The sequence below is a fragment of the Rattus norvegicus genome, chromosome X (genome assembly GCF_036323735.1).
Source record: "Rattus norvegicus strain BN/NHsdMcwi chromosome X, GRCr8, whole genome shotgun sequence".
NCBI classification, from domain to species: domain Eukaryota; kingdom Metazoa; phylum Chordata; class Mammalia; order Rodentia; family Muridae; genus Rattus; species Rattus norvegicus.
Genome location: NC_086039.1, coordinates 70,035,988 through 70,059,367, shown reverse-complemented (window position 1 = coordinate 70,059,367; position 23,380 = coordinate 70,035,988). Strand labels below are relative to the sequence as shown.

The following is a 23,380-nucleotide window of genomic DNA, read 5'->3' as shown; positions in this document are numbered from 1 at the left end:
AGATAATGTTTCTTGGACTCTTGTAAAAGTTAACTACAATGATTAAAAATATGGTTTATAAACTTTGATTCTTTTTATAAAGGTTTTTAAAATTTTATTTTCTTTTTTTTTCTTTTTTTTTCTTTTTTTTTTTTTTTTTATTAACTTGAGTATTTCTTATATACATTTCGAGTGTTATTCCCTTTCCCGGTATCCGGGCAAACATCCCCCTCCCGCCTCCCCTTCCTTATGGGTGTTCCCCTCCCGACCCTCCCCCCATTGCCACCCTCCCCCCACCAGTCTAGTTCACTGGGGGTTCAGTCTTAGCAGGACCCAGGGCTTCCCCTTCCACTGGTGCTCTTACTAGGATATTCACTGCTACCTATGAGGTCAGAGTCCAGGGTCGGTCCATGTATAGTCTTTAGGTAGTGGCTTAGTCCCTGGAAGCTCTGGTTGCTTAGCATTGTTGTACATATGGGGTCTCGAGCCCCTTCAAGATCTTCCAGTTCTTTCTCTGATTCCTTCAACGGGGGTCCTATTCTCAGTTCAGTGGTTTGCTGCTGGCATTCGCCTCTGTATTTGCTGTATTCTGGCTGTGTCTCTCAGGAGCGATCTACATCTGGCTCCTGTCGGTCTGCACTTCTTTACTTCATCCATCTTGTCTAATTGGGTGGCTGTATATGTATGGGCCACATGTGGGGCAGGCTCTGAATGGGTGTTCCTTCAGTCTCTGTTTTAATCTTTGCCTCTCTCTTCCCTGCCAAGGGTATTCTTGTTCCCCTTTTAAAGAAGGAGTGAAGCATTCACATTTTGATCATCCGTCTTGAGTTTCATTTGTTCTAGGGATCTAGGGTAATTCAAGCATTTGGGCTAAGAGCCACTTATCAATGAGTGCATACCATGTATGTCTTTCTGTGATTGGGTTAGCTCACTCAGGATGATGTTTTCCAGTTGGTGGGATTGCAAACTGGTACAACCATTCTGGAAATCAGTCTGGAGGATCCTCAGAAAATTGGACATTGAACTGCCTGAGGATCCAGCTATACCTCTCTTGGGCATATACCCAAAAGATGCCCCAACATATAAAAAAGACACGTGCTCCACTATGTTCATTGCAGCCTTATTTATAATAGCCAGAAGCTGGAAAGAACCCAGATGCCCTTCAACAGAGGAATGGATACAGAAAATATGGTACATCTACACAATGGAATATTACTCAGCTATCAAAAACAACGAGTTCATGAAATCCGTAGGCAAATGGTTGGAACTGGAAAACATCATCCTGAGTGGGCTAACCCAATCACAGAAAGACATACATGGTTTCTGTGTATGAGTGTTTTACCTGCAGGTATGTACATATACTGCCTATGCGACTGCTACCCCTGGTACTGGACTTACAGATGGTGGTGAGCCATCACAAGGATTCTGGAAAGCGAACCCAGGTCCTCTGGAAGAGTTGCCAGTGCTTTTAACTGCTGAGCCATCTCTCTAGTTCCCTAGGCTATGACTCTTGATTTTATTTAAAATACTTTAGTTTCTGATTTTTTGATCTTATTTAAAATACTTAAGTTTTTTTCTTTTAGATCAAAACCACATTTGTGCTTAGAACTTCATTTCTATGATTCCACTACTACTTGTGTGTTTTTCATTTCAAATGTAAAGTTTAGACCTTTCTTTTCCTTTCATTTTCTGTTTCTTTCCTTTCTGTACAAGCAGGTCCCATGCTGGTTTCAAATAATTTTCTTCCTTTAGAAATTCTGTTACCTTGTTTGTCAGCATCCAAATATATGGTCCAAATTATGTTCAGCAACTACTTGGGGTAAGTTGTTGGTCTAAGATCTTGAAATAGAGTTCTCAAGTTAGTTTGAATGGACAGAGCATGCGCTGGCACTATTAGACACTACACAGAACCAAAACAATGCAGTTGATATGTATATTAAGAATCTGAAAATCAGAGGAGGAAGACAAGAGCTGGGAAGTAGAATTGAACTGGGAAATCTCTGCAACAGAGAAAACTTAAGTTGAGCTTTGAGAAAAAATCTAGCATTTAGATATGTAATAAAGTATTTTCAAAGATGAGAGCATGAAGATAAAATAGGAAAAAATTAGTATGCGTCACTTGGCTTGTGAGACAGTGTGTTTGGTTAGAATGGTAAAGAATTTATTTCTTGATCTTGAACCTAATATAGTGAGTGACTTGTATGTTCAAATAATGCTATAGAGAATGAATACAAGATAAAGTTGAATTAATATCTGTGGCTTGGTTGTATAGTACTTATTTTGTAAACAAGAAAACTTTGTTGGTAGTTTATGTAAAAAACAATACATAGAACCCGGATGCGGTGTAGATAGGAAGATAAGTAGTTTGAGTCCAGTCATTGACTACACCAAGTCCAAACAGCAAACAGAATCACATGCCATGGTTTCGGAATGCAACTTCTGTTTCTGAGAAGCTGTGTAGGGAGAAATTATGAGATAGAATGGGAGAAAATGAATCCAATTTTTGGATTACAGGCTAGACAAGGGATGCTAAGGAGGTACAACACCACGTTGTCTATTAGAATATGTTATCTTATCTTTCAATCTGTATTTGTTTCATTTCTGTTGCTATGATTGTTGGGCTTACAATTTCAGAGTCCATCATGCTGGGAATGGAGTGGTGGTAGGAACATGGATGGGCTAGCCAGTCACATTGTGTAGGTGTCCAGAAATGACGGAGCATGAAGTATGACTGGACTAAAAAGCCTTGAGACCACCCCTGTGGCATGCTTCCTCTATCAAGGCTTTACACCTAGAGATTCCTTAACTTTTCCACACAACACTACCAAATGGGAACTAAGTAGTCAAACATATGAGCCTGTGGGAGATATTTTACATGTAAACCACAACATTAGACATTCATAAAATTCACCCTCCACAGTGAATACATATACATTCTAGTTTCTGAAACCCAAAGAGCCCTTGAAGAGAACTCCCACGGATTCCCTCTACTACCTCTGTACATACCAGGTCTCACACCATATATGTTATCTTCGCAACGACTGTTGTGGGTAAACTGCCCACATTCCTTTCTAAGTCTAACCTCTCAACTTGCTTCTGAAATCACCTCTTACCATTATGTTCTCTTTTACTGAGTTAATTTCATAACTTATAAATATCCTCTTGTCCTATTCAAATGATCAGGAACTTTAAAAAAACTGCCTTATCTTCTTAGCAACTACTGCTTAATTTATTTTCTGGGTTTTGGTAACAAAACTCCTCTTGAATGTCTATACTTATTCCTTTATATCTCCTGAACTTTCTCCTGTCAAGCTTTTTTTTGGGAAAGCATACCAAGTTGCTTCCGTTAAGGTCATGGTGACCTGATCCTGTATATTACAATGGCTAAATCTTAGTCCTCATCATATTTTACTATCATCAGTAATCAATAAAGTTGACCATTCTTCTTTGAACCATAATTAGGTTTTAGTTCTCTGTTTTATTCGTACCTTATTAGTCATCCTCTATCATTCTCCTTTAATGGATTGTCTTTTCATTTCTCTTAGACTTGCTGTCAAGTGATGACATTGGATATATAGATATATGTGTATGTATATATATATACATACATATACATACATATACATATATAATATATAGGTATATATAAAATTTGAGAAGACAGGATAAGGTATAAACTAGTCATTCATGAAGGCAGAAAACAGATGACTAAGGAAGTGTCATGTGCTTGCCAAATGCATTACGACTCATTTGATGCTGATCAAAAATAAAGCAAACAATTGTATAATTTTATATAACATCTGCATTCTGCTTAATGAATGAAAGAACAAAAGTATGTCAGCGCAAAATTGGACTTAACTAGACTTTCAGCTTTATAAAATGAATACAATGAATGAAAACTGTCAGTAAAAGTAGAGTAATTATAGTGATTCCTTCTAGAATTTTAAATGGGTGTATCAGAAGACATTAAGTGATTGAGACTCAGTGAAAAATTGGAAGTATCAGTGGGTTGGAGGTTTTACTGCAGGATTGCTGTACACAGTAGAGAGAATGCATAGATAGATAAGACAGTGGTCAGAAAATGGAATTATTGTTAATATTCTGGAAATGTAAACAGCCTAGGTGTCTATCAATCAATGAATTGGTAATGAAATTGGGAGCTCTGGTTGTAGTACATATATACAATGGATTTTTTTAAAAAAATTTATTAGATATATTTCTTTACTTACATTTCAAATGTTATTCCCTTTCCCAGTTTCCTGTCCATAAGCCTCCCATCCCTTCCCCTCCCCCATATGGGTGTTCGCCCCATCTACCCCCTTACCGCCCCCCTCCAATATTCCCCTGCACTGGGGGTCCAACTTTGGCAGGACCAAGGCCTTCCCCTTCATCTACTGGTGCCCCAACTGGTGTAGCAAGGGTATTCTCTGCTACATATGCAGTTGGAGCCCTGGGTCAGTCCATGTATAGTCTTTGGGTAGTGGCCTCTGTATTGGACATGCTCTGGATATGTCTCTCAGGAGAGATCTATATCCGATCCGTTTCAACATGCACTTTTTAGCTTCATCAATCTTATCTAGTTTTGGTGGCGAGATATATATATATATATATATATATATATATATATATATATATATATATATATATCGCTCTGTGTGTGTGTGTGTGTGTGTGTGTGTGTGTGTGTGTGACATGTGTGACAGGCTCTGAAGGACCGTTCCTTCAGTTGCTGCTCTAAACTTTGCTTCCATATCCCCTCCTATGGATATTTTTGTCCCCCCCCCCTTTTTTTTGGTTCTTTTTTTCGGAGCTGGGGACCGAACCCAGGGCCTTGCGCTTCCTAGGTAAGTGCTCTACCACTGAGCTAAATCCCCAACCCCTTTGTTCCCCCTTTTAAGAGGGAGTGGGAGCATCTGCATTTTGGTCATCCTTCTTGAGCTTCCTGTGGTCTGTGGATTGCATCTTGGGTAATTTGAGCTTTTCAGCTAATAGCCACTTATCAATGAGTGCATACCATGTGTGTTTTTCTGTGATTGGGTTACCTCACTCAGGATGATATTTTCCAGTTCTATCCATTTGCCTACGAATTTCATAAAGCCGTTGTTTTTGATAGCTGAGTAATATTCCATTGTGTAGATGTACCACATTTTCTGTATCCATTCCTCTGTTGAAGGGCATCTGGGTTCTTTCCAGCTTCTGGCTGTTATAAATAAGGATCCTATGAACATAGTAGAGCATGTTTCTTTGTTATATGTTGGGGCATCTTTTGGGTATATGCCCAAGAGAGGTATAGCTGGGCCCTCAGATAGTGCAATGTTCAATTTTCTGAGGAACCTCCAGACTCATTTCCAGAATGGTTGTACCAGTTTGCAATCGCACCAAAAATGGAGGGGTGTTCCTCTTTCTCCACATCCTTGCCAGAATTTGCTGTCACCTGAGTTTTTAATCTTAGCCATAAAATGGAATTTTTATTCAGCTATAAATAAAAATGAAATTTCAGGAAAATGGAATTGAAAACAATTATACTGTGAGGGGCCTAAATACATAATCACTTGTTTTCCCTCATATGAAGACCATACCTTGAAATTCTTCAACTGGTATGTCTCAACTGGAGTGTCTATGGAGGTAAAAGGAAAAAAAGCTAGACAGAGGCTATTAGATGTAAACTGGAAAGAGAAGCCTTAAGGAAGGAGGTGAGCAGGACACTTGTGATATGAAGGTGGAGAAGGGAAAAACTCGGTGTGAGAAGATTTATTTTATTTAATCCTTTCTTTTTTACACTCCAGGTTTTATCTCCCTCCAGGTCCACCCTCTGACTGTTCCACATCTCATACCTCCTCCCGGATCCCCTGTCTCCACAAGGATCTCCCCACTCTCTTACTCCCCACCCCACCAGACCTCTAAACTCCCTGGGGCCTCCAGTGTCTTGAGAGTCAGGTGCTCTTCTCTGACTGAACCCAGACCCGGCCGCCCTCTGCTGTTTATGTGTTGGGGGCGTCATCTCAGCTGGTGTATGCTGCCTGGTTGGTGATCCAGTGTCTGAGAGATCTCGGGGGTCCAGGTTAATTGAGACTGCTGGTCCTCCTCTAGGGTGGCCCTCCTCCTCAGCTTCTTCCAGCTTTTCCCTAATTCAACCACAGGGGTCAGCAGCTTCTGTCCATTGGTTGGGTGTAAATATCTGCATCTCTTTCAGCTGCTTGTCAGGCATCTTGGAGGACAGCCATGCTAGGCTCCTGTCTGTAAGCATGCCGTAGCCTTAGTAATAGTGTCAGGCCTTGGGGTCTTTCCTTGAGCTGGATCCCACTTTGGACCTCCCTTTTCCTCAGACTCTTCTCCATTTTTGTCCCTGCAGTTCCATTAGACTGGAACAATTATGGGTCAGAGTTTTGACTGTAGGATGGCAACCCCATCCCTCACTTGATGCCCTGTCTTTCTACTGGAGGTGGAAGTTCCTTCTCCCCACTGTAGGACATTTCATCTAAGTCCCCTCCCTTTGAGTCCTGAGAGTCTCTCACCTCCCAGGTCTCTGGTACATTCTGCAGGGTCCTCCCAACCCCCTATCTTCTGAGGTTGCCTGTTGGGGTAAAGATCAGGAAATAGGGGAAAGGAATGGTATAGAGAGAGTTAACCAAAACTAAAGACATCACACTCCGGTTGTACTATATGGCCACCAAATTAAATAGTGAAACAGTCAATATATGTCAGCTGAAATTCAAACTTAGAGAAGTTGACAAGAAGTCACTACATGAATTGTAATTCCCTATAATGTTCATCTCTGCAAAGAGATCACAAAATCAGAAGCAGTCTGAGCTACATAGTGAGTTCAAGCCAGCATGAAGAACATAAGGAGAGCCTTAATGAAAAGGGAGGAGAAAGAGGAAGAGAAAGGGATGATTTATTACTGAAAAGATGTTACTTTTTTAAGAAGACAGTGGAAACTCTGTTCCTTTAGTAATATGGTAGTACTAAGTACTCCCTTTGATTTGTCTTAGTTACTTTTCTGATCCTGTGATAAAATACCATGACTAAGGCAACTTATAGAAGGAAGGGTTTATTTAGAGCTTATAGCTCCCAGAGTGATGAGAGCCCATTTTCATCATGAAAGGGAAGGGTAGCAGCAGGCATGCTGTGTGGAACAACAAGCTGAGGGCTCACAACTTTTTGTTGATTTTTAAAATTGAAAACTGTTTTCATACAATATATTCTGATCACGTTTTTCCCCTCTTTCAACTATTCCCAGATCCTACATGTCCCCTACCCGCTCAAATCCATATGGTTTGTTTCTCTTTCTCTCTTTAAAAAACAAGTACAAACTAAAAAGAGGAACTGCAGAAATAAACAAAAAGAAAAAACCCTGCAAAAACAGAAAATTGGAAACCAAAGTATATCAGGCAAAATAATAATAATAATTAATAATAATAATAATAATAGCAGGTGACTTTTGAAACATCAGAGCCTGCCTCTGGTGATGTACTTCCTCCAGCAAGGCCACATGTAAGCATCCCCAAACAGCATCACCAATGGGGGACCAAGTATTCAAATGCCTAAGGATGTGGGCAACTTCTTATTCAAATGACCAGATGACCTCTCTAGCCACGGTTTCTTGGCTAGGTTTACAGTACTAGGTATTAGTTCCCTCCTGTTGAGGTGGACTTTAGGTCCAATTAGACAGTTGTTTGTTGCAACTTTTCACTTACCTTCTTCAAAGCACCTGTGTCAACTAGTCACCTTTCTAGAGCATCTTATCACCACCTCCCCCAATGATCTCTTTCTACTTCTAATCTTTTATGCTTATTCCAGGTTAAACACTCAAACCTAGAGTTTTATATCACAGATCTCCAAATAAGCAAGAAAAAGCATGTGGCACTTGTATTTCTGCATCTGAGTCACCCCACTCAGTATATTTTCCAGCTATATCCATTTATCTGAAAAGTTCATTTCTCTCTACAGCTGAATAGGAATCCATTGTGTATATGTCCCATATTCCATTACCCATTGATCAGTTGATGAAGATCTAGGCTGCTTCCATTTCCTGGCTATTGTGAATAAAGCTGCAATAACCGTAGGTGTGCAAGTGTCTCTGTAGTAGACTATAGGATTTTTTGGAAGTATGCTGAGTTGTGCAGCTGAACGATGGTAAATCTGTTTCTTGTCTTTTGAGAAACTACCACGCTGATTTCCGTAGTGACTTCATCGGTTTGTAGTTTAAAAATTTTAAAACCCTTTACAGCAGTTTATGACAGTATGAAATTGTTTTAATTATTAGTAATGGAATGGAATTTAAGCTATTGAGAGGCTAGAATATTAGGAAGATCACCCATCTATGCATTGAAAATTCTGAGAGGTGAGGGAGAAGGAGGGAGGGGTTGGATAAAATAACTTAGCAGTAGTGAATTCACCAACAAATGAGAAGAAATTACCTAGGAACCATAGAAACAAGGGAAATAGTGACCATGGCAACAATAAAGGATATAGGAACCATGGCAACAATAAAGGTTACAGAGATCATGGCAGCAGATAGAGATATAGAGATCATGGTGATAATAAGGGATATAGTCTGATGACAAGAAATTTAAAGTGCTGTTTTTTTTAGGGAAGAATGGGGAGAGTAATACGAAAATAGAACTGAAAACTGAAGCACATATTCTATCTCCAAGGTAGAAAAGTAGTGAAAACGAAATCAATTGGCACTTGAGAAGTTTCCCATGTAAGCAGTATCTCTGCACGAGACCTACGTCTCCATTGTGGAAATAACATGGAGGGAATTTAGAGAAGAGGTCTCTCAGAGAGAAGACCTTTCTGATAATGTACCATTCTTAAATGTGTATAATGAAAGGGTTGGAGGAGCTGGGAGAAGTGAGAAAAGGGTAGAAAGGGGGAATGTACAGAGAGAGCCTTTAAGGAATTGGAAATGAGGGAATTCAACAATCTGAGGTTCTTTTGGTTACTGTTTAAAAAAACAAGGATAAGGAGACTTGGGCTTAGAAGATAAGTCTGTGCTTGTGGCTGGGAAGCTGTGAGTTTCTTTTCCTGTTTTAATTGAAAATAGATTGTTTGCATACAGTTTATTCTCATCACCATTTTCCCTCCCCCTAGTTCTCCCATTTCCTTTCTACCTCCCCTCGTATCTGGATCCACACCCTTTTTGACTCTCCTTAGAAAGAGACATCTACTGTGTGTGGAATATGCTCTTCCAGCTGGTCTGCCTTGCCTGGTCTCAGTGGGAGAGGATGTGGCGAACTAGCCTCACAGAGACTTGATACCCAGGGGGCTCCCCACCCACTCAGAAGACAGCTTCTGTAGACAAGACAGGGGTTTCCAGAAAGTGTGATGGGAGAAAAAGGCTCTGAGCCAAAAGGAGAGATTCACCAATGCAGAATGCTTTTGTGAAGTAAAACGTGATAAATGCTAATAAAAGGTACCTCTATGATAAGGAGCAGATGCATAAATGTTTAGGATGCTTTTGAAGATTGAGGAATGAAAGCAATTACTTTGGGTGGAAGAAATGGGTACTACAAGAGCCCAAAGCTATGCATGAGCCATTTGTTCTAGCCAACAAAAAACACGGTTAGAAGACACATGGGGTTAGGTGCAGAGTTACTGGAAGAACAAAAATAAATTTAAAGTAGTGATCTATGTTTAAAAAAAGAAAAAGAAAACAGACATCTAAGAAATAATAAAAAATACAATACAGTAAGATAAAACAAAAATAAATAAACTGAAACAGGATAAAAGAAACAATAAAAAGAGCCAAAGAACGAACACAAGAAAACCTGAAGTGAGTTTCTGAGGATAAAATGAACCTGTTTCTTTATGTCAATGAATTGTAGCTTCGTTCTACAGTATTGGATAGTTCTAAAAAATGAATATACTTCTTTGTAATGTTCAAAGATGTATGTAATTTAACATACCATATTTTTTCCTTTTAGAATGAACAACAATTTGTGGCACAAAAAGCTTTGGAATATTTAATTCAACTTTCAAAAGACCCAAGAGAAGTACTTGAAGCTTTAAAGTAAGAAATTTGTGTTTTGTGGACCTGCAAAAATTTTCTCTGCATTTCTTACTCTTATTTTGCAAACTGCCAAGACAGTGGTAACGATATCAAACCCTTAAGTAAGAAAAAGTAACAAAGGTGATTATGTAGGCCTCCCCTTCAGCTTCTTCAATCCTTCCCCTAATTCAACCAAAGGGGTTCCCGACTTCAGTCCAATGGTTGGGTGTAAGTATCTGCTTCTGTCTCTGTCAGCCAATGGTAGAGCCTCAGAAGACAGCCATGCAAGGCTCCTGTCTGCAAGCATAATATGACATCAGTAATAGTGTCAGGGTTTGATGCCTGCTCGTGGGATGGATCCCAAGGTGGGCCGGTTGTGACTGTGAATATAAGAAACCCAAAGGATATTAGATCTGTTGAACTGCTTATCAACCTACTTCAGGCAATGCTTCTAAAAGGATGTAGAGTGACAGAATTATTTCTGTCAGAAGTTGAGATACCAGCATGCATTCAAATATCTAAAATCATTCAGAACACATGGCATTTCTTCTTCTTAAATCATTTATTTTTTCCACCTTTGGGAATAGAACCTAGGGCTTCATCCATGCTAGGCAAGCTACAACTCCAGCCACACAGACCACTTTTGAGACAGGGACTCACAGTTCTGCCTAGCCTGGAACTGGTCTTGAACTTGCTGCTTTTCTCTCCTGTATACTGCCATGCATTGCCACACATCATTTCATTTTATTTTATTATCTTAAGTTTTATGTTATTTTATTATTTTCTTTTATGGACCGGATCATACTTTGTATCCCAGACTAACCTTAACCTCAAAACCCTCTTGCCTCAGACTCCTAAGCCCTGAGATTACAAAGTGGTAGTGTACCACTGTCACAGGCTCAGAAAGTATTTCATTAAAAAGCACTTTCAGGTTTGAAATTATCAATTACTTCATCATATCATTTTGTAGTAACACTTTCAAATCCTTTTAAAGATGAGTGGTTCTTTCTTTTGTAAGACTCAAAAACAAGTTATAAGTTTCCTACAGCAATAAATATAAAGAGTTATATACCATACTTGGTGTTTCTGTTCTGATATGAACTTGGAATGGTTAAATAGCGTATTATAAACAATAATTTCATTTTAAAATTATTTTATTAAATTATACTTCCAAAATTATAAAATTTACGTTTTTGTTGCAAACTTTAAAGGAATATCAAGATCTACAAATAAGACTAATTTCCCCCTCTTATTTCTGCATCTTGGGATAATCAAAGTTAATAAGTTGGAATAATAACTTCAACATATTTCTTCCTAAGAATCTTTCTCACTTGCTTGCTCTTGCTTTAAACTCTTATTCTCTTTCTTCCCTCTCCCTTCGTCCCTTCTGGCTGCCTTCCCTCCCTTCCTCCCTCCCTCCCTGTCTCTTTCCATCCCTTCATTCCTTGTGCACAGTGCTGGGGATAGAAACCAGGGCTTCTATCCAGGGTTATTTTCTGTTGCTTTGATGAAACATCATGGCCAAAAGTAACTTGAGGAAGAAAGGGCTTGTTTGGTCTATGCTTCCTAGAGTTCATCACTGAAGGAAGTAAGCAGGATCTGAAGGCAAGGACTGGAGCAGAGAACATTGAAGAATGCTTCTTACTAACTTGCTCCCTATGGTTTACTCAGCCTGCTTTCTTATAGAACCCAGGACCACCAGCTCAGGGATGGCACCACCCACAATGGGCTGGTCCCTCCTCCATCAGTTACTAATTAAGATAATGCCTTATAGCCATGTCTTATGGAGGCATCTTCTGAATTGTAGTTCCTCTTTTCAGATAATTCTAGTTTGTGTGTCAAATTGGCAGTACTCTACCAGTAAGCTGCATTCTCACCCCTAAGAATCATATTCTCTATTGCTTTTTTATACAGGTGTCTCGTTCGAATTATTCTTCCACAAGCTTTTTACTTGCCAGAATCTGAAATTAAGTAAGTTACTTCAAGAGAAATGATATATTTACCATTAGAAATAATAATGTAGCTTTATATGGAAGCCTAGTATTTAAAGATACATTGTGCAGTGGATGAAACTAGTATAGATCCTGAACCACTCTTCCTTGATTCATATTATATATAATTATTTATGGGATGTGTAGATTAGATAACTTTCTTATCATTTCTTTCCTTCAGTATTTCCATCTGTAAAATGGAAATACCGATGTATGCCTCATGGAGTTTCTGTAATTACTCTGTGAATTAATATATATAAAAGGTAAAAACATGCAACCCTTTGGGAAATCATTCTGTAAGTGAATATACACAAAGAGTACTTAGCAGTTCATAAGTCCACAAATTTTACATGTGACCTGATTATTTTATTGTATCTATTCCCCTTTAACAGGAAACTCACAAAGAACGAATAATGTAGTGAACTGTTGTTGACTCTTATTCTCTATTATCATAGAATATACTATATAATACTAATATATATAATACTATGATACATATATATAATTATATATATATATATATTACTATAGAAACACATTTCTTCTCACAGTTGCCATGGTGTAAGATATATTCATGGAAGGACTTTGTCACCAGTTTTTCATTCATGAAATTCACTACTTCCTGATGAATTGAGGGAAAACTGCTTAAGTTCTTGATTGAATGTAGCTTTCCAAAAGTGGGATCTAGCTCTGCATTCTAGGCTTGCTCAGGAGCTCTGTAATAGACTGTGTCAACTGCATGTTTTGTTTCCAGTGCTTACAGCTGGTGGCACCATGGTATTGATGAAATTTTGGAGAAATAGTGATCATTGGGATGACTTGGAATTCTAACTTGTTTTGTTATAATATACAATTTGCTCAGGCATACATTGTGAAATTCACCTTTTTTCTTAACAGGCCTTATCTATCAAATGGAAGTGAATTCAATCTGAAGAATATGAGGCAGTTAGAATTTTGCCATTCATTTTAGATAGCACAATAGTGGTGATGGTTATATTGGTCTAAAAAAATATTCTCTATCTCCAGGAAATAAGTATGAAAAAAGTATGGGTATAATGATGTGATATCCAGAAACTTCTTCAAAAAATAATGGAGAAGTAGTTGCAGATTTACAGTGATATAAGAAGGATGAGTTAATAATTTTTGAAGCTGGGTTATAGGCATATAGGAGCTAAACATAACTTGTCTTTTAACATTGAGACATCTTTGAGATTATCAACAAATTATTTTTTATTTTTTAAAGATTTATTTATTCTATATACGTGAGTACACTCGCTGTCTTCAGAACACTGGAAGAGGGCATCGAATCCCAATATAGATGGTTGTGAGCCACCATGTGGTTGCTGGGAATTGAACTCAGGACCTCTGGAAGAGCAGTCAGTGCTCTTAACCACTGAGCCATCTCTCCAGCCCCAATAAAATTATTTTTGAGGAGTAGAAAGTGAGGAACTTCAGAACTAAACTTTAATGGCTGCCATTTGTAAGAGTACCTTGAAGGCTGGGAGTATTTTTATTTATCTCTGTATCTCTGGAACCTAGCTTAGAAACTGACAAGTAATTGCTACTAAGTGTATTTAAGAGACTGAATATCTGTGTCTTACATTTTCTGTCACTGTGATAAAGCACCATGACTAAAACAACTTACAGAAGTCAGTATCTATTTAGGGCTGGAGATCCAGAGTGTTAGAGTCCATGGTGGCAGAGTGGAGGTAACACACAGTGAGAGCAGCCTCTGAAAACTCACATGTCAAACCACAAAGAGGGGGCACAAAGTACACTCACAATGGTGTGAGTGGTTTGAAACCTCAGTGTTCTCCCCCATTGTCATACTTCCTTCTGAAAGACCACGCCACCTAATTCTCCCCAGACAGCCACCAACTGGGACCAAGTATTCAAATGCCCACAGCTTTTTTGTTTTGTTTTTAATTTTTATCGAATATTTTACTTATTTACATTTCAAATGTTATTCCTCTTCCTGGTTTCCCATCTGCAGACCCCCTATCCCAACCCCTATCTCCCCTGCTTCCATGAGGGTGCTCTCACCCACCCACCCACCCACTCCTTCCCACCTCACCATTCTGGCATTCCCCTACACTGAAGCATCAAGCCTTCACAGGACCAAGGGCTTTTCTTCCTATTGATGCCAGGCAAGGCCATCCTCTGCTACATATGCGGCTGGAGCCATGGGTCCATTGCTGTGTACCCTTGGGATGGTGGTTTAGTCCCTGGGAGCTCTGGAGGGAGGGGTCTGATTGGTTAATATTGTTCTTCCTATGAGGTTGCAAACCCCTTCAGTTCCTTCAGTTCTTCCCCTAATTTCTCCATTTGGGAAATGTCCAAGACTAACAGGAGACATTTCATTCTAATTACTATAATTAACCATTTTACAAGCTCTTCAACGTGGGACTTAAAAATTCTTCATGAGCCATATAACTGTAGCATGTAGTCAAACCCCACCTGTTAATTCTAATTTGGAAGCAAGCAAAGGAAGAGAATATTGTATGAGTTAATAATAAATTGTTACACATTAAGCTATATATTATTACCTTCAAATATGTATAGTAATGCAGAACATCTAGGATGTTTCTGGTAAAATTCAGCATTTGATAAAATTCAACTAACTAACTAGTAAGGAAAATTTAAAGCACCTAATTCAATGCAGATCCCAACGGGAATTAGATTTTTTTTTTTTATTAACTTGAGTATTTCTTATATACATTTCGAGTGTTATTCCCTTTCCCGGTTTCCGGGCAAACATCCCCCTCCCCCCTCCCCTTCCTTATGGGTGTTCCCCTCCCAACCCTCCCCCCATTGCCGCCCTCCCCCCATAGACTAGTTCACTGGGGGTTCAGTCTTAGCAGGACCCAGGGCTTCCCCTTCCACTGGTGCTCTTACTAGGATATTCATTGCTACCTATGAGGTCAGAGTCCAGGGTCAGTCCATGTATAGTCTTTAGGTAGTGGCTTAGTCCCTGGAAGCTCTGGTTGCTTGGCATTGTTGTACTTTTGGGGTCTCGAGCCCCTTCAAGCTCTTCCAGTTCTTTCTCTGATTCCTTCAATAGGGGACCTATTCTCAGTTCAGTGGTTTGCTGCTGGCATTCGCCTCTGTATTTGCTGTATTCTGGCTGTGTCTCTCAGGAGAGATCTACATCCGGCTCCTGTCGGTCTGCACTTCTTTGCTTCATCCATCTTGTCTAATTGGGTGGCTGTATATGTATGGGCCACATGTGGGGCAGGCTCTGAATGGGTGTTCCTTCAGTCTCTGTTTTAATCTTTGCCTCTCCCTTCCCTGCCAAGGGTATTCTTTTTTCCTCATTTAAAGAAGGAGTGAAGCATTCACATTTTGATCATCCGTCTTGAGTTTCGTTTGTTCTAGGGATCTAGGGTAATTCAAGCATTTGGGCTAATAGCCACTTATCAATGAGTGCATACCATGTATGTCTTTCTGTGATTGGGTTAGCTCACTCAGGATGATATTTTCCAGTTCCAACCATTTGCCTACGAATTTCATAAACTTGTTGTTTTTGATAGCTGAGTAATATTCCATTGTGTAGATGTACCACATTTTCTGTATCCATTCCTCTGTTGAAGGGCATCTGGGTTCTTTCCATTTTCTGGCTATTATAAATAAGGCTGCGATGAACATAGTGGAGCACGTGTCTCTTTTATATGTTGAGGCATCTTTTGGGTATATGCCCAAGAGAGGTATAGCTGGATCCTCAGGCAGTTCAATGTCCAATTTTCTGAGGAACCTCCAGACTGATTTCCAGAATGGTTTTACCAGTCTGCAATCCCACCAACAATGGAGGAGTGTTCTTCTTTCTCCACATCCTCGCCAGCATCTGCTGTCACCTGAGTTTTTGATCTTAGCCATTCTCACTGGTGTCAGGTGAAATCTCAGGGTTGTTTTGATTTGCATTTCCCTTATGACTAAAGATGTTGAACATTTCTTTAGGTGTTTCTCAGCCATTCGGCATTCCTCAGCTATGAATTCTTTGTTTAGCTCTGAACCCCATTTTTTAATAGGGTTATTTGTTTCCCTGCGGTCTAACTTCTTGAGTTCTTTGTATATTTTGGATATAAGGCCTCTATCTGTTGTAGGATTGGTAAAGATCTTTTCCCAATCTGTTGGTTGCGTTTTGTCCTAACCACAGTGTCCTTTGCCTTACAGAAGCTTTGCAGTTTTATGAGATCCCATTTGTCGATTCTTGATCTTAGAGCATAAGCCATTGGTGTTTTGTTCAGGAAATTTTTTTCCAGTGCCCATGTGTTCCAGATGCTTCCCTAGTTTTTCTTCTATTAGTGTGAGTGTGTCTGGTTTGATGTGGAGGTCCTTGATCCACTTGGACTTAAGCTTTGTACAGGGTGATAAGCATGGATCGATCTGCATTCTTCTACATGTTGCCCTCCAGTTGAACCAGCACCATTTGCTGAAAATGCTATCTTTTTTCCATTGGATGGTTTTGGCTCCTTTGTCAAAAATCAAGTGACCATAGGTGTGTGGGTTCATTTCTGGGTCTTCAATTCTATTCCATTGGTCTATCTGTCTGTCTCTGTACCAATACCATGCAGTTTTTATCACTATTGCTCTGTAATACTGCTTGAGTTCAGGGATAGTGATTCCCCCTGAAGTCCTTTTATTGTTGAGGATAGCTTTAGCTATCCTGGGTTTTTTGTTATTCCAGATGAATTTGCAAATTGTTCTGTCTAACTCTTTGAAGAATTGGATTGGTATTTTGATGGGGATTGCATTGAATCTGTAGATTGCTTTTGGTAAAATGGCCATTTTTACTATATTAATCCTGCCAATCCATGAGCATGGGAGATCTTTCCATCTTCTGAGGTCTTCTTCAATTTCTTTCCTCAGTGTCTTGAAGTTCTTATTGTACAGATCTTTTACTTGCTTGGTTAAAGTCACACCGAGGTATTTTATATTATTTGGGTCTATTATGAAGGGTGTCGTTTCCCTAATTTCTTTCTCGGCTTGTTTCTCTTTTGTATAGAGGAAGGCAACTGATTTATTTGAGTTAATTTTATACCCAGCCACTTTGCTGAAGTTGTTTATCAGCTTTAGTAGTTCTCTGGTGGAACTTTTGGGATCACTTAAATATACTATCATGTCATCTGCAAATAGTGATATTTTGACCTCTTCTTTTCCGATCTGTATCCCCTTGATCTCCTTTTGTTGTCTGATTGCTCTGGCTAGAACTTCAAGAACTATATTGAATAAGTAGGGAGAGAGTGGGCAGCCTTGTCTAGTCCCTGATTTTAGTGGGATTGCTTCAAGTTTCTCTCCATTTAGTTTAATGTTAGCAACTGGTTTGCTGTATATGGCTTTTACTATGTTTAGGTATGGGCCTTGAATTCCTATTCTTTCCAGGACTTTTATCATGAAGGGGTGTTGAATTTTGTCAAATGCTTTCTCAGCATCTAATGAAATGATCATGTGGTTCTGTTCTTTCAGTTTGTTTATATAATGGATCACGTTGATGGTTTTCCGTGTATTAAACCATCCCTGCATGCCTGGGATGAAGCCTACTTGATCATGGTGGATGATTGTTTTGATGTGCTCTTGAATTCGGTTTGCCAGAATTTTATTGAGTATTTTTGCATCGATATTCATAAGGGAAATTGGTCTGAAGTTCTCTTTCTTTGTTGTGTCTTTGTGTGGTTTAGGTATAAGAGTAATTGTGGCTTGGTAGAAGGAATTCGGTAGTGCTCCATCTGTTTCAATTTTGTGGAATAGTTTGGATAATATTGGTATGAGGTCCTCTATGAAGGTTTGATAGAATTCTGCACTAAACCCGTCTGGACCTGGGCTCTTTTTGGTTGGGAGACCTTTAATGACTGCTTCTATTTCCTTAGGAGTTATGGGGTTGTTTAACTGGTTTATCTGTTCCTGATTTAACTTCGATACCTGGTATCTGTCTAGGAAATTGTCCATTTCCTGAAGATTTTCAAATTTTGTTGAATATAGGTTTTTATAGTAAGATCTGATGATTTTTTGAATTTCCTCTGAATCTGTAGTTATGTCTCCCTTTTCATTTCTGATTTTGTTAATTTGGACGCACTCTCTGTGTCCTCTCGTTAGTCTGGCTAAGGGTTTATCTATCTTGTTGATTTTCTCAAAGAACCAACTTTTGGTTCTGTTGATTCTTTCTATGGTCCTTTTTGTTTCTACTTGGTTGATTTCAGCTCTGAGTTTGATTATTTCCTGCCTTCTACTCCTCCTGGGTGTATTTGCTTCTTTTTGTTCTAGAGCTTTTAGGTGTGCTGTCAAGCTGCTGACATATGCTCTTTCCTGTTTCTTTCTGCAGGCACTCAGCGCTATGAGTTTTCCTCTTAGCACAGCTTTCATTGTGTCCCATAAGTTTGAGTATGTTGTATCTTCATTTTCATTAAATTCTAAAAAGTTTTTAATTTCTTTCTTTATTTCTTCCTTGACCAGGTTATCATTGAGTAGAGCATTGTTCAATTTCCACGTATATGTGGGCATTCTTCCCTTATTGTTATTGAAGACCAGTTTTAGGTCGTGGTGGTCCGATAGCACGCATGGGATTATTTCTATCTTTCTGTACCTGTTGAGGCCCGTTTTTTGACCAATTATATGGTCAATTTTGGAGAAAGTACCATGAGGAGCTGAGAAGAAGGTATATCCTTTTGCTTTAGGATAGAATGTTCTATAAATATCCGTTAAGTCCATTTGGCTCATGACTTCTCTTAGTCTGTCGACATCACTGTTTAATTTCTGTTTCCATGATCTGTCCATTGATGAGAGTGGGGTGTTGAAATCTCCTACTATTATTGTGTGAGGTGCAATGTGTGTTTTGAGCTTTAGTAAGGTTTCTTTTACGTATGTAGGTGCCCTTGTATTTGGGGCATAGATATTTAGGATTGAGAGTTCATCTTGGTGGATTTTTCCTTTGATGAATATGAAGTGTCCTTCCTTATCTTTTTTTGATGACTTTTAGTTGGAAATTGATTTTATTTGATATTAGAATGGCTACTCCAGCTTGCTTCTTCTGACCATTTGCTTGGAAAGTTGTTTTCCAGCCTTTCACTCTGAGGTAGTGTCTGTCTTTGTCTCTGAGGTGTGTTTCCTGTAGGCAGCAGAATGCAGGGTCCTCGTTGCATATCCAGTTTGTTAATCTATGTCTTTTTATTGGGGAGTTGAGGCCATTGATATTGAGAGATATTAAGGAATAGTGATTATTGTTTCCCTTTATATTCATATTTGGATGTGAGGTTATGTTTGTGTGCTTTCATTCTCTTTGTTTTGTTGCCAAGACGATTAGTTTCTTGCTTCTTCTAGGGTATAGCTTGCCTCCTTATGTTGGGCTTTACCATTTATTATCCTTTGTAGTGCTGGATTTGTGGAAAGATATTGTGTAAATTTGGTTTTGTCATGGAATATCTTGGTTTCTCCATCAATGTTAATTGAGAGTTTTGCTGGATACAGTAACCTGGGCTGGCATTTGTGTTCTCTTAGGGTCTGTATGACATCAGTCCAGGATCTTCTTGCCTTCATAGTTTCTGGCGAGAAGTCTGGTGTGATTCTGATAGGTCTCCCTTTATATGTTACTTGACCTTTTTCCCTTACTGCTTTTAATATTCTTTCTTTATTTTGTGCGTTTGGTGTTTTGACAATTATGTGACGGGAGGTGTTTCTTTTCTGGTCCAATCTATTTGGAGTTCTGTAGGCTTCTTGTATGTCTATGGGTATCTCTTTTTTTAGGTTAGGGAAGTTTTCTTCTATGATTTTGTTGAAGATATTTACTGGTCCTTTGAGCTGGGAGTCTTCACTCTCTTCTATACCTATTATCCTTAGGTTTGATCTTCTCATTGAGTCCTGGATTTCCTGTATGTTTTGGACCAGTAGCTTTTTCCGCTTTACATTATCTTTGACAGTTGAGTCAATGATTTCTATGGAATCTTCTGCTCCTGAGATTCTCTCTTCCATCTCTTGTATTCTGTTGGTGAAGCTTGTATCTACAGCTCCTTGTCTCTTCTTTTGGTTTTCTATATCCAGGGTTGTTTCCATGTGTTCTTTCTTGATTGCTTCTATTTCCATTTTTAATTCCTTCAACTGTTTGATTGTGTTTTCCTGGAATTCTTTCAGGGATTTTTGTGTCTCCTCTCTATGGGCTTCTACTTGTTTATTTATGTTTTCCTGGAATTCTTTCAGGGATTTTTGCGATTCTTTCAGGCATTTTTGCGATTCCTCTCTGTAGGCTTCTACTTGTTCTCTAAGGGAGTTCTTCATGTCTTTCTTGAAGTCCTCCAGCATCATGATCAAATATGATTTTGAAACTAGATCTTGCTTTTCTGGTGTGTTTGTATATTCCGTGTTTGCTTTGGTGGGAGAATTGGGCTCCGATGATGCCATGTAGTCTTGGTTTCTGTTGCTTGTGTTCCTGCGCTTGCCTCTCGCCATCAGATTATCTCTAGTGTTACTTTGTTCTGCTATTTCTGACAGTGGCTAGACTGTCCTATAAGCCTGTGTGTCAGGAGTGCTGTAGACCTGTTTTCCTCTCTTTCAGTCAGTTATGGGGACAGAGTGTTCTGCTTTCGGGCGTGTAGTTTTTCCTCTCTACAGGTCTTCAGCTGTTCCTGTGGGCCTGTGTCTTGAGTTCACCAGGCAGCTTTCTTGCAGCAGAAAATTTGGTCTTACCTGTGGTCCTGAGGCTCAAGTTCGCTCGTGGGGTGCTGCCCACGGGCTCTCTGCAGCGGCAGCAACCAGGAAGACCTGTGCCGCCCCTTCCGGGAGCTTCAGTGCACCAGGGTTCCAGATGGTCTTTGGCTTTTTCCTCTGGCGTCCGAGATGTGTGTGCAGGGAGCAGTCTCTTCTGGTTTCCCAGGCTTGTTTGCCTCTCTGAAGGTTTAGCTCTCCCTCCCATGGGATTTGGGTGCAGAGAACTGTTTATCCGGTCTGTTTCTTTCAGGTTCCGGCGGTGTCTCAGGCAGGGGTCCTGCCGCTCCTGGGCCCTCCCCCACGGGAGCCCAGAGGCCTTATACAGTTTCCTCTTGGGCCAGGGATGTGGGCAGGGGTGAGCAGTGTTGGTGGTCTCTTCCGCTCTGCAGCCTCAGGAGTGCCCACCTGACCAGGCGGTTGGGTCTCTCTCTCACCGGGTCTGGGAGCAGAGAGCTGCTGCAGGCCGGGATCCGCGGGTGTGGGACTTCCGGTAAACACAGAACGTGCCCGGTCCTAGAGAAATTCTGCTTCCGTGTGTCCCAAGCTCACCAGGCAGCTTTCTTGCAGCAGAAAATTTGGTCTTACCTGTGGTCCCGAGGCTCAGGTTCGCTCGTGGGGTGCTGCCCAGGGGCTCTCTGCAGCGGCAGCAACCAGGAAGACCTGGGAATTAGATTTTACTATGTTGTTCCACTTACTTTTTTCTTGGACAATGAGACCTTGGACAATGAGAACATACTTAATTTTTCTAAGCTATATTTCTCCTCTGTAAAACACAAAAACTGGACTACAAAGCTTTAAATTATTTTCTGTTAAGATTTCCATTGTTTTAGATTATCAATACATTCTAGTTTGGTTTCTATGGCTGTGATGAAACACCATGGCTAAAAAGCAAACTGGGAAGGATAGGGTAGGTTTGGATTATGCTTTCTTATCATTGTTCATCACTGAAGGAAGTCAGGACAGGAACTTAAGCAGGGCAGGAACCTGGAGGCAGGAGCTGATGCAGAGGCCATGGAGAAGTACTGCTTGCTTCGCATGGCTTGCTCAGCCTGCTTTCTTACAGAACCCTCCTCACCAGCCCAGGGATGGCACCACCCACAATGGTCTGGACCTTCTCCTATTAATTAGGAATTAAAGAAAAGCCTTACAACCAGATCTTATAGAGGCATTTTCTCACTAGAGGGTCCCTCCTTTCAGGTAACTCTAGATTGTGTCAAGTTGACATAAGACTATCCAGCACACAGTATCTGGGTAAGTTGTGTGCTTAGTTATTTAAAACAGTTTGGGTTGTTCTATATAGCCACTGAATTAAATTAGTGAAGTCAACTTTAACTTAGTTTAAATTCAAACTGGTAAAAATTATCTAAAATTGATTATACATAAACTCATAACCGCTTAAGATTTATCCCCAAGAAAGCACAGGCTGTATTAAATAATACTACTTCCTGAAATAGGCTAGTTTGGCTGTGGGTTTGTGGGTACCTGTGTATGATGAGATCGTGCTCTGTTGTTCAGGCTGGGCTTGAATTCATGATTCTTCTGCTGCAGTTCTCCAGAACTCATGAATCTAAGTAAAAGTCATCACTCCTGCCTAAAGCCATTCTTACCGTATTTCCTGTAAACATCCTTAGTTGAGTTTCCCAGAGCATTTATATTTATTCCTCTGTTTGAGATAAATGGTCTTCTATTCTGTTCAATGCTCATTTTAGATTTGTCTTTTGTGTATGAAGTTTTTTTAAAACTTTTAGTGGCTTAAAACAGATCTTTGATATAGCGATGTAATTGATTTTGTATTAGAATGTATATAATAGAAAACCGTGAGTTCCATTATGACATTATGATGCATGTATATCACACACTTTGATCTTCTTCATCTCCTGTTACTCTCTCCTAAAACCCTACTCCCACTGGTTTTTATCTTCAAAACTAGTTACTGGTTTTTTTGTTTAGTTTTAAGACAAAGTCTCAATATGTAGCCTTAGCTGGCTGGCCTGGAACTCACTGTGTAGTCCAGGCTAGACTGCTGTGCTGAGATTAAAGACATGCACCACTATATCTGGTGAGTTACTGCATTTTCCCCACTTACGTTTACTTTTTTAATTGTTTTAAGTGTGTTCTTAATTGAAATAGATTACATCACTTCTTCCTTCTTTTTCTTCCCTCAGGCCCTGCCCAAGTACCATCCTTCCAGCTCTCCTATGCTCCCTATTCTACTAGTAATATGCTTACTATTCTAAGTTGATAGTCTCATTTTATGATCATCACACACACACACACACACACACACACACACACACACGCATGCATGTGTGTGAGTATGCACAAATATGTATAAATACAACCTGCTGAGTCTGTATTGTTTGCGTGTACATGTTTTCAGGGCTGACCACACTCCATCGAATAACCAATAAGGGTGCTTAGCTCTGGGAGAGGATTACAACTTTAATTTTTTAAATCTTATTTTTAATGATGGTTCTTAAACAATTTATCCTTCCTTGTGACCCACTACCCACCAGACATAGTGGAAAAGGAAGAATACAGGGAAGTGGACCTGTTTAGAAAGACTCTTTGGAGCATCTCCCATCTGTGTTGTTGGAAATCATCAGTTCAATTTACAGGTTAGCAGGCAGCGGCAGCTCGATCCACTCGCAAACACTTCACGGATACACCAGCAGTCCAGTTCAGTAGAGTCAGGATAGCAACAGTGATGACATGACCTAGCAAA

At 39.7% G+C, this 23,380-nt stretch overlaps 1 protein-coding gene across 1 annotated transcript in view; it reads left to right on the top strand.

Moving 5' to 3' along the window:
• The window catches only part of Tex11 (testis expressed 11), a 263,533-nt gene that overhangs the window by 177,177 nt on the left and 62,976 nt on the right, over positions 1-23,380 (top strand). Inside the window, exons 19-20 of the mRNA XM_008773302.4 lie at positions 9,909-9,994; positions 11,888-11,944. Coding sequence (XP_008771524.1) covers positions 9,909-9,994; positions 11,888-11,944 — 143 coding nt within the window. The remainder of the gene's footprint in view (positions 1-9,908; positions 9,995-11,887; positions 11,945-23,380) is intronic.